The 12,500-nt window shown below is 41.1% G+C and overlaps 1 protein-coding gene across 1 annotated transcript; it reads right to left on the bottom strand.

Moving 5' to 3' along the window:
* Positions 1-3,077: 3,077 nt before the first annotated feature.
* Positions 3,078-7,107, bottom strand: LOC140944508 (uncharacterized). Its single transcript, XM_073393634.1, has one exon. It carries the CDS (start codon positions 6,939-6,941, stop codon positions 3,078-3,080), a length of 3,864 nt encoding a protein of 1,287 aa, XP_073249735.1. The 5' UTR covers positions 6,942-7,107.
* Between the last annotated feature and the right edge of the window lie 5,393 nt (positions 7,108-12,500).

Genomic DNA, 12,500 nt, shown 5'->3' with positions numbered 1-12,500 from the left:
CAGTCCCGCCTTCGACCGCCATGCTTTTGTTTCTTCTCAAGACCGTTGATTTATGGTTTTTGACGTAAAGCGCATGATCAGTACACAAATCCGCTGGCAAGAACCTTGCTGATCGCTTTGCAAGTTGTGAGAACATCGTTTGGATTTCATTTAAGAGAATGTATGAGAAGTAGCTTCCCCCCGCCCCTGATTATATTAATTCATGTGAAATCACAAGGAAGGAGCAACTAATTTCGTCATAGATCGCTTAAAAGTCGGGCGCAGCCCGGCTCCTGGCCAGTTTGGTGTCCAAAAAAGTAGGGGGCTTTCCTTCTTGGTCGGTACAGCTGGATAGCCCAGGGGCTGCCCTAACAGTGGGTGGGTGGATAAGGCTTGGGGGTCAAAGCTAGTGGGGTAGGGAGGGGGCTGTTTTGACACAATCCCTTCAGTAAGCAGTGGTGTTCAGTAGAGGCTTTGACTGGCAAGTACCTTGTTGTTAATTTGCCCAGCTGTATCAGGCCTCTGCTGTGAATGCTTATCATGATAATTGCAGAGCTCAGTGGGAGGCGCAGACAGTCACCCATTGTCCTGGGTGGGGAGGGTCAAAGTCTTGGTACCAAGGACACACTTAGCATAGGACCTGTCAGTAGACACTCACTGAAGCCATGTTTTCATAAATTCAGTCAGATATATAACCAAACATTGAGTTGAAATCCTCAGCGGCTGTTAGAGTGCTCAATAGAGCAATAGATAATAATGTAGTCGAAGAGCTGGATTGTTTGGTCCAAGACATTTAATTGCTACTCAGAGTTGTTACGGGACAGATTTAGAGACTTGACAAAATTATCAGGAGAGAAAGCTTTAATTTCTGTAAGGCATAAGGTCCAAGTACAGAGTGACGCTCTTATGCAAAACGTATACTTGTTAATACCACGCATCAAGTCCGACAACGCACCGTCATTGGTTGAAGATGGATAATTATTATTTCGGCGGCGAGTTCATAGCAACAGCGGCTTCTTTTCAGGGATTAAGAAACCACTCCTAGTTTCGTACCGACTTGGAAACTTTGATTAGCATCTCGCAGAATTAACACCAACAGGCACTGAAACAACCTTAGCACTGGACAAATTCTTATACCAACAACCGAGGTTGTCCGAAATAGTTGCGTTGTACTCTTAGAACGTGATCTGTTTTTTTTTTTCTACTGGCAAACTCTTAAAAAGCAAAGTTTAATTAACCTGTGTCATAAACAAGTTAAGTACCTAATTAAAACAAGAGTTCCATTGTTCTTTTCCAGGATGGAACCAACTGGTTCCACAGTTCATATTGGTAAAACTACCACGGTTAAGGACTAATAAGTTATAATCTTAACTCACTCCGAGGTACTCAGGGCCGTCAAAAAGTTCATCCTGGGAAACGGATGCTTTACAATTTTATTCGATGGTGCTTACTTTTTGTTCGCAGGTAGGGTAGAAGGAGATCACAGTAGCCGGCTAAGGATGGCTAACTAGCGGGCGGTTTTGGCCGGCTACCGGCCCTTATTGACAGCCCTGCGTACTATTAGTTTTATGAAAGATTGTCAGACCATGACATAACGCAAGCTCAACTTGTACTTAAAACAACTCGAGTCATTTGTTCAGGACGACTGACTAGAACAAAAGTCATTTATAACTACGAGGCAAAAGTAATTAAGTTGACCAAGTTAACCAAAGTCAACGCAACGTTAACAAAAGGACGGATCTTAGCACATTACAAGTTTCTTGTGAGAACTTTTTCGTAAGGGCTTATTCCTAGAAAACATTTTGGTTTATTGAGTGTTGCTTAGTGACAATCTGACAATCGCATGTGTCTAAAAGGTCTTCGAGAACAGATCACGTTTTTTAAGGCGTTATCAACCTAACTCTCCAGTAAATATTGTAAATGTAATTCACGCTTTCACTCTAAACGGTTCACACAATTCAAAATTCACATTTCACTCCAAAAAGGTTCACGCAATTGAAAATTCCGAATAACACGCAATAAATTCACACACCAAATGTTCATTAAATATTTCCTAAAATGTGTGCCAACAGAGTTTCATGCTTCATCGGAAGCAATCATCAGGCAACTGCCAGAAAAACGGTTACAATCACAGATATATGAAAATTTTAAAACAATACATACTGGGTGTGGCAAGTGCTGCGTCTGGCGGGATGCTACGGTTAAATAAGTGATGATATTTTTCAACAAAAATTTTCTAGAATGCCTACAGCACGATGTAGGCATAGTCGTAAGCATATATATAAATTTGCATATATAATGACCAAAACAACAGCTTTGTACGCTCTGCACGTGCGTTTTGCATGTTAGTACATCTTGTTTTTTCCTGCAAAACGACAACGTGAAAAGGCCAAATTTAACGTTTTGTGACGAACCTTAGTACACGAGGTTTTCTCCCGCCAAGCAAGTGCCGTCAATTCGAATTTCATTCTTGGGCAAGCTGCACTGCTTTGAATTATTTGAAAGGTTGAAATACTCGCGAAGAGATCATTACTACTAATAAGATTTTAAGATGACGTTCTCGCTACAACTGCCGTTTTCATTGATTAAATTCTCTACTATCGATAATCAGCGAAATGGAGATTTGAATCGCTATCGTGATGAAAACTAACACCGTATATATATTCTCCCGGTGTGGCCGTACAAAAAGATTAATCAAAGAAACTCTTCTTGAATGATATATTACTTATCTAATATCCCGCAGACCACGCAAAGCATCCGAAAAAATTTAATAACCTAAAGAAAAGATCTCAGAATAACACACGATGATTATATATTCCCCAAATTGGGCAAAAATATTAAAACTCCCCTGTAACATAAAAGACTTTCACTAAGCTTTAAACACTGTAAGTTCCTCGCTGAATTTCCCGCTGTTGTTCTTTTTTAAATGTCACCCTAGCCCTCCTCAATGTCGGTAATCAAGTAAATAGTTTAATGCTCCAATTCTACAAATCCGTATTTCACTCAGCAAACTTTACTGGCCGCCCAGTTATTTTTTTTTTTTTTTTGAAGCATAACGCACTAATCCTTGCTTAAGTTGTTCCAACTCGTTCTTTTTCTTAGCCAAAGACGACTTTCTTTGCTTTACTTCCAAACTTTCTTGCTTTATCCATGAAAGATTCTTGAGCCTCTTCACTTTGCTTCTGAAGGAACTGACGAGTCTCCTCGTTCTCTCGATAATTTTCCCACGGATCGAACCCAGGCTTTCCAAGACGATTGATTTCGACTGCTGCATCCAATGTTTTCTGCAAAGATTTTACGCGATCTTCCCAACCAGGTCTTGCTTGTGATTTCTCAGATTCTATTAGCAAATGCAAGTAGTCCACTTGTTGTAGTGGATCCTTTTTAAGGGCAATTTCTGACAACTTCTTTAAACCACGTTGCATTTCGGCGACGAAGTGCAATACAATGAGATTGGTGTTATTAAAATCCTCCTCTACTTGCTTGATCACAGCCTCTACCTGGGTCTGTCCTTTAACCGCTGTTTTGAACCTTTCTTTGATTTCGTCATATTCCTTTTCCACGGTTTCCAACTGGGTTTCATAGCGATATACGTCATTTACGTGTTTTGACCAGTGACACTTGTTTGGACATTCCCGGCAACTCCCATTCGACATTGCAGCGCATCCACTCTTATTCTCATTTCTTGGAATTCCACAAGGAAAATGGCAAGTGTGGTTGCAAACCAAGCAGTTTGTAGTAAACGTACCAGTTTCCAGCTTTACTTGGACGCGTTTTTGTTGTTGAACAGTGAACTTGAAGTTCTTGTTGGCATTTATGTCGGCTGCATGTTGATTGCACACTCTCTTTAACTGTTGCAGTTCGCTCAGTGTGTTTACTCCAAGCTCAATCTTCTCCTTTAAACCACTGAGTCGAACTTCCAGCTGAGCTCTTTCATCCAACACCTGCTTGGTAAGGACAAGACTTTTTGATTCCAACTTGGCCAATTCACGAAAAAACTTCTCAAAACTCCGGATTCCCATTCTCCAAAACATTCTATCGAAGTTGTCTTCGTCTTCTTCACCAGAGTTAGCGACAAACAGGGCGCTGTTGTTAAACTTGAAGAAGTTACTTTCATTCTCCAGGATTCCGGCTGCCAGCATTGCTGACAGGGCTTGAGGCATTTGACCATCAGCAAAGGTAAAGAGCACTAAGATATTCTTCTTGATATCTTTTCCGAACATGGCCAGGATTCTGTCAAAAACATACTGCTGCGTTGGAGTGAGCCTCGGATTACCAGCCTGAGCCATGAAGCAGATGGCATCAACATGATCAATGCCTGCCGAGCCCTTTGTGTTGAAGAATCTACGGATCTGTTCGGTGATCACTTTGTCGTGCTCAATTCCTCTTGTATCTCCAAAGCCCGGAGTGTCTACGATAGTGAGAGTGTAAGGTATTTTGAATCCTTCCATGCACGGTAGAGTGTAACAAGATACGAACTGTGTTTGACTGTGTGCTTGATTTCCGATTGTTTCTGCCCCTTGGTTGCTAGACAGCTCGTGGATCATCTTGAGACGAAAGTCATCCTCCCACTGTACTCCAAGGACGTGGTTGATCATAGCATTCACCAGGGTGGTCTTGCCAGAACCTGTTGACCCAACAACCATCATCACTTTCTCAGGAACGGACTTAATTTCATCCTGTAACTGCATCCCTTTCTCTCGAAGATCGATAACAAACTTTCGCAATTGACTGCGGCTGTCTTCGTATGCGAGAGATAGAGGAAGAGTGTACACCGCTGGCTTTCCATCTTCTGGTGGTTGAACAAGGCTGCAGCGGGCAAGGATCCTGCTCGTATCAAATATTGTCGGAGGTAGCATTGTTTGTAGTGGATTACTAAGGTCACTGGGGTTGCTGTCTCCTTCACTACCACAAATCGCGGTAACGCTGAAATTGTAGGGTACTCCTACTTGAAGACCCTCGATTGTACAAGTCAGCGACGCATCTTCTGTGTAGCGCAGGAATTGTTCCATCTGTTGGGAATTGAAGATCCATTTAATCTTGTACTTTTCAATATTAACTCCCTGTCCAATACTTTTGGGTTTGGTGAATGCAATGGTTATGGTTTCAGTCGTTGCAGCTGCAAAGGTTGGCTTACCAGGCGGACTTGTTGGTTTGGTAGTTACCGACAAAGTATTACTGTACTGGCTAACCACAATCTGCCTCACAGCGCATACCCGCACTAGATAGCTGGTAGCTGGTTGAAGTCCCGATATGGTAGCAGTTTTCTTAGCTTCCTTTCCACACGGTGTGTACTGAGTGATCCAGTCGGAGTTGGCTTCATTTTTTTTGCACTGAACCTTGTACTTTTCAATTTTGTTCTCGCTCCAGTGCGGATCATTCCACCAAAGCTCGATTGAATCGTATCGCACGCTCTCTGCTTCTAGGTTTTCTGGCTTTGGTGATAGCTTAAAATCATCATTTTCTAGTTCGCCCTCCTCGTACAGATAGATGAAGGCTCCGGGGTTTCCACTGAAATTGTCAGACAGACACTCCTCTGTGGCGAAAAACTTCACTTCTTTTTGGTCTTCATTTGCAGATTTCAGTTCTGAGAACTGTTTCAGTGTCTGGCGGATTCTTTTATAGACATCTTTGTCATCAGTACCTGATGATGCCTTTCTCTCCAACTCTGGCAGAACTTTTCCTGTAAGGTACCCATCCATACTCAAAATCTGGGGATCGTCCTCCTCTCCAATCTTAAATGTACAGCACACAACATGCTCATTGCTCGGGTCGAACGCTTCATTTTCTACATCTTCAGGGCTAACGAAAGGAGTGTCTCCCAAGAAACTGATCATACCTTGCAATCTCTTCATCTCTTTCTCTTTCTCCACGATCCAAGCATCAATGCGAGTTTGTGCGAATGGGGAACGCTCTTTTTCTTCAAAGATATCCCCAAGTGCTGATTCTTCTGCTCCGCCTCCTCTGATGCTGGGAAGTAAAGGCAACAACTTCTTCTGGAAAAAGATCTTGTAGCGCGAGATATTGCTTTTGAAACTTGATAATTGCTTCTTGACTCGAGGGAATGACGAACAAACATCCTCTCTAATTAAATCGCTGCACTTAGACTCGATACACTGTATGTGCTCTTGAATCTCACATGTCTTGCTTATATAATTGGCACTGATTTCTCTAACCATTCGTTGCCCCTTGCTATCGATTTCACTGAGCGGGCGTAAATATACTTGGACAGCAACTGCGTTCTGACCCTTGTCCCCAATCAATGATGGTAGTTGTTTGTAGACTCTCACTGCTTCTTCGTAAGTAGTTGGACTTTCTTCTGTTCTGAAATCTCCATACATCTTGCAATGCATTTTCTCTGTTTTCTTCTTCTGGTCTTCAGTTATGTCGACAGAGCCTCTTCCGTCTACAGAGATACCAGGTAAGGCTTTCACCAGTACTTCCATATTTCCATGCACCTCTTTCTCTGATTCATCTTTGGAAACTTCCTGGTCAAAGATCAAAAATGCTTTGGCTCCATACAGGATTCCAACCACTACATCAGTGGCAATATCTTCGTCAAACACTTCTGGATACTGCACCTTTCCCCGTCCCAAATGTTCCATGGTCAGCTGTTTCAACTCAGTTGTCGTCTCATACTTCAGAACAACGCGAGAATGGTGACTCGATGTCTTTCTGTCATCTAAGTATTTCGCTGCTCCTTGCACATTAACTAAGCCCCCAAGGAAGCTCAATTTAATGCTTGCTTCAATATTAAGAGCACTTGTTTTATCGTCAATTGTGTCTTCAGCAAGGACTTCTGAGTTGGTGTATGGTTTAGTTATCGTCTTAACGGCCTGACCCAGATGATCCGGAGACCACAATGTTTTCCCAAGAATCAGCTTCTCTGAACGGCGATCGTAAAGCATGCCAAGGTCAAAGGGTCGACCCAGGGCCGGAATTATTTGGCTTTCCAAGGCCATTCTTGGGAAACTTCTTTATGCAAAAATCTCACTGGTAGTGTTAAATTTATCTATGGAATGGAAAACAGAAAAGAATCATGAATCTCAAACGCCAAAGCAATGTTGTCGAGCAATCGAATATGAGAAATCTTGAAAAAAAATCAACATCCCTAAATTATCTAAAGCAGGTGACATAAAACAAATTATTTGCTTTTGTTCTTTGTCTTTTGAATGCAGGTCGAATTGGAATTTGGAAATATTGGATTTTGAGGAAAGGGCATAACCCGGAGTACCTAGAAAAAAAACCTCTCGGAGCACAGTAGAGAAGCAAAAACAAACTCAAGACAACCCACATATGGCGCTAGACTGGAAATGGATCCCGGGCAAAATTGGTGGGAAGCGAGTGCTCTCATCACTGCGCGAACCCGGCACCCCGCTTCAGTGTAAGCCAAGCTAACTGTAGGCAAGCCCTCACTAATCTGAAAGGTATTACTTGTGCGCCGATCAATCAACTTTCCCCGAGGAGTATCCCGGGCATTTAACCAATTTTCGTGCCTGAGTGGGGTGGGGCATGTGAGCCGCAAGTGTTACGTTTTAATATGGTTTTGTCGGCGCTAAAGTCGCCCAGTGCACCTGCGGCGCGAAGAGAAAGGACTGTAAATGTACTTAGGGACTGGTAAAGAAGTAGGGGGGGGGGGGGGGGTGGGCCGGAGCAAAGAGGGGGTGGGTCATGAGGTTTTGAGCCTTGTGCAAGGGGTGGGTCGTGCAATTTTCAGCTACCCTTAGGGGGGTGGGTCACCCTATTTTATTACATAGATAGGCATACTATACTGATACTAACGAGACAGTTGACCAAACTTGTTACATACATGTAAAACACAGCCAGCTGGAATTATTGCTAAAATACTCTCAAACCCGTTGTGTGAGAAAATGCAAGGGGTGACGCGCCACCCATCTATACCGGCGTGAAACCCTTTGTTAACCTTTTTTTTGTCTCCAAGGAGCATGTCCTTTAATGATTTTCCTTTCTTGTAAGGAAATGATAGGTGGTTCTTTAAAAATTTGGCGAAGGTATGGTTGGTCTTGTACTAGTTTCCACTTTTTCATTCAAGCTTCCTTTATAGTAGACACTGAGGGTTGGTATTGTGCCACAAATGACAAAATTTCTTTTTCCTCCTTGTTGTTTTGTTTTAGGAGTTTAGGCTCCCTTTATGTGAATTTTATTTCTTATAGTAGGTTTTCTATCAAAGTTTGTGGGTATAGCCTCTGTCCATCAAGCGTTTTTGGAAATTTGAATTATTTTCCTCAAAGGTTGTTTCTGAGGAGTTTTTTCGTAGGATTATCAAGGCTTCTCCTTTGACAAATCCTTTTTTTGTGTGCGCAGGGAGGTTTTCGTTTGTTTCAAATGTTTTTGCATCAAGGATAGAGTTTTCCTTGAATCTTGTGCCTTTGTATACAACCGTGTCTAAAAACACAGCCTCAGTGTCAGATGTTTCGGCTGTGAATTTAATAGTTGGGTGATGTAAGTTTGCTTGGTCAATGAAGGCTTTGATGACTGGTTTACTTTGATATGTCCCATACGGAAAAATATCGTCTATGTAGCATTTCCAATTTTGCTTAGAGTTGTTGTTTCAATATATGCCATGAAAATGTTGGCAAAGAAAACTGCTGTCCTTGTGCCCATTGCAGTTCCCAGGGTTTGTAGGTAGTGGTTTCCATTGAAGTGGAAGAATTTTCTTTAAGGATTAACACTAAGCATTTCCGGCGAGTAATGTGTAAGAATAGAATGTCTTTGTAGAAATTTTCATATGCTTTACAGATAATTTTAGTACCCTCGTTTTGCGGTATATTTGCGTCTAGACTCATAACGTCCATCAGAACAAGAAATAGTCGGTTTTATTACATTTGTCTTTTCAATGAAAGGTATGATGTCTGTGATTTTGATATTGGTTGTAGCAATGTAGCAAGAAATTTTGTCATGCACAGAACAAGGTTTTATTGGATTATTAGGAGGAAACCAAAAATCCCCGTTTTATTACTAGGGGTGAGTCATGTAATTTCCAACCTTGCTTTAGGGGTGGGTCAGTTGTTTTTGTGCCGAAAGGAGGGGGTGGGCCATGTGTTTTTTATCAACCACATTTCCAAATGCTCCGGCCCACCCCCCTATACTTTTTGACCAGTCCCTAAAGGAGAGAATATCATTTTTGAAACACTAACAGATAGTTGACCCCTACCCAAGAGCACTCCAGGTTGGTAGGGGACTGTTTGGGTCAGTCCATATACTAAATTTTAACTTCAAATTCTAACTGTTAAACGCATAAAATCTTAACTCAATCTTACTTCTCGAGATTTTACTACTTTTTTGAGAAAAACTATTTCCTCCCAAAAAACCCCAAAAATCATACAAAAATTCACACAACACCCCGAAACATCAATTTATGGGATGAGGAAAGGACTTCTGTATTGCTTGAAACGCGAGCAAGAACGTCTTTTCAATCCATTTTAAGTGGCGGTAAAACGACTTTCACGTTAACCACCACCTTAACTCAGACAGGGTCAATTTTGAATCGCGTTCTTACCACGCAGGTAGCAAAATCAAGGCTTCATTCAGGGAAACTTTCTTCTCGATGACACAATCTGAGCTCTACAACAAGGGATAAATCGTTGCCAACAAATACCTGCGCCAACACCATGTTCCCCGGGTACGGACTCACTTTGGACATAGCAACTTCCTGTATTTCAGATTTCTACAATCTCTTAGCGGCGCCGGAGTGAATGGTTCCTCTGCTGGGCCGTTTGCCACAACACTATCATACGCTAATGAAATTAAGTACAATGTGAAAAACTGCAATCACTCTAGGCTTCATTTACACTGTTTGGAAACCAATTTAAGTGGTACAGGATTCTAGAACGATTGATGCCCCTTTACGTTAAAGCGATACCGGACACTGAAAGAAAATGATATAGGGATACGAGATATCAAAAAAATTGTATTATGGTATGTTCATTAAAAATTAACTAATGCTCCAGGAATGGATTATTTTTATGCAAACACTTTCACTTTTTCACTACGAGTCCACAAATGGGAGCATTTCTATTTTTATGGCTTCAGTTGTTTTCGTTAAACATAGAATGACATTCCTTTCTTCCTTTCTCCTTTTTTCTAATTTCTCTCTCTAAAAATTGCAGCCGTTTACCACACACTTGTGGACCGTTTTATTCTCCACAAATTATAAGCAAATTGAAGTGAAAACAGTGATGTCTAGGCTCACTCCCTTTCCCTCCCTTGTGGTCTCCCTCTCCCTCCGTTTCACAGTGTTTTTAATGTAACCGGCGGATTTCATCGGGATAAAAAAACACGCAGTTTAGATAATCATCATTGCATTCATCGTATGAAACAAGAAAAACATCTAGTCGCGCAAAAATACTCAGATGATAACGAGAAATATAAATATTATGTTATGAGTGCGAGAAATGCGTTAAAAGGTTTGTATATTAGATAACCTAAACACACTTGCATCAGAGCGATAAACAAAACATTTTTGCAATCCGATTGGCAAATGTAACATGTAAGCCAAGTATTGGTTGCTCTGTGAATGTGTGATATGGTTTTTCAGCGGCTGCCCTTAAAAGCGCAGCACAAAAACCTCGAATTCTTATGTCTGTAAAAACGTTATCAACCTGATAAGACATCGACTACAAGGAAACACCTCAACCATACTAATATCAGTGGCACAATAGGTTATTTATTTACTCTTCTGAAATAAGACGTAAGACAAAACCATGCACAAAATGATAATATTTGTTCAGTAGACTACAAGGGCAAGTAAAAAAAAAAGAAGGAAAACAAAACATAACCGCCCACAAAACAATTTCCAGCTCTACAACATGTTGACCCACGTTTTTTTAATTCCTCCAAACTATCTCTCGTAACAGCTATCGCTGACTTAAATTCTAGGAGACCGATTTTTGTGCCGTGCACTTGCTTGAAGGATTAGACAAAACGGTTTTTCGAACAATAAGGGGGAGCCTTTCCTCTCAAAGCCCACAACTACAAATCGTTTTCAATGGCATGCAATGGACCACCTCGACGATGTAACGCAATATCAATTATTTTACGTATTATTCAAGTTAAAAATAAACAACTCCATGGATCGATTAATCTTGCCGACTTATGAAAAAAAAAGGCGAAATTTAGTAAAACACCCTTGACAAACTCAGTTTCCGTGAGTTTCCAAGTGATTTTTCAACAAAAATTGCATTTTTACTACATTTGATATGATAAACAAAAAATAAAGTCTCACCGCTGAACCTGAATAAAAACCTCGGAAAAGCGTGCTTTTGTCGTAGTGGTCTATTAAGACCGTTACACTTCCAGGGGTGAAACTGGAGTAAAGTCATCCGGAATTTCTCGGTAAGAGGCGATGACCACGATTTAAAGTTCGTATTTGCCTTTGCCTGTCAGGTGATCCGGAATTGCACGGAAATATACGATTGAATGCCCATACTAGCCTTAAACCTGCTATTAATGTCGACATTAATTCCACGTCACTTGAATTCTCTGAGACCGATTTTTACGGGGAAATCATCTCGAAAATATTGCAATGTTTATTTGACCATGCATGATAATCTGGAAGTATTCTAGCCCACCCGTATATTTGTCCGCGTTCGCGACTTCATAGTCACTAAAATTGTGGCAGTTCAGTCTTCGACAAAGCAGAATACCAAAATTTAATTAGACGGTTTAACTTTTTCGAACAAACATTTCTTCGAAACTTCTCGTTGGGTTACAAAGACCCAGTGGCAATCTGGTACACTTAATCAACTGGTGAAAGACATGGAAAGAGAGTAGTATCACTATGAGATAAATAAGAAACCGAAAAATTTCTTAAAGGTTACCATCGCTTCAATTTTCGAAAATTCACCAGTGGACTACAAAAGTAATGTAGGAAAGAAATTTAGTCCGATTATCGACTCGTTGAGTCCGAACTTTTTACTTCTTTTTATAATGTGCTCTGCTTTAGTCAGCGATTCAAAGGAACCACCTCCCTGATATGAAAGTGAAACTGACTATCGTGTCGTACGATCATCCCATACAACGAAAAAACCTGCCATAATTATAAAAACCTATAATAAGTTTAACCTTTCCAAGACCTAAATAATTTTACCTTCAAGTAACTGTGATTTCCTCCACTAATAGCCTGAGACGCTAGCTTTTTGGAGCTCTTCTCTATCACAAGCTACCGAAGCTGTGACCGGTATCTGGTTTACACCAGGAGATATATCACTGAAAGGGAAATCGGGTTTTTCAGGTTATGACCGGCGGTAACTGGTTTTCAGACCGGATTATAGGTAGACAAAATTTCAGAGACCCCTCCCCTATCCTGCTGGACACTTTTTCTGCACTGTGGGAGACTTTGTGGCGAACACTAATGTTTAGACAAATCAAATGGTCAAACAAAATTCCAGGACGACAGTGGGAAACCTTTCCTATCTTGCTCTTTAGTACAAATCGTTAAAATTCACAGTACATGTTGTCAATTCGGTCATCCTTTACGGAGTGAAACGGTGGTAGAGTCA

This window comes from Porites lutea, chromosome 7 (genome assembly GCF_958299795.1).
Source record: "Porites lutea chromosome 7, jaPorLute2.1, whole genome shotgun sequence".
NCBI lineage: Eukaryota > Metazoa > Cnidaria > Anthozoa > Scleractinia > Poritidae > Porites > Porites lutea.
The sequence above is the reverse complement of the archived record's forward strand: the minus strand, read 5'-3'. Positions and strand labels throughout refer to the sequence as shown.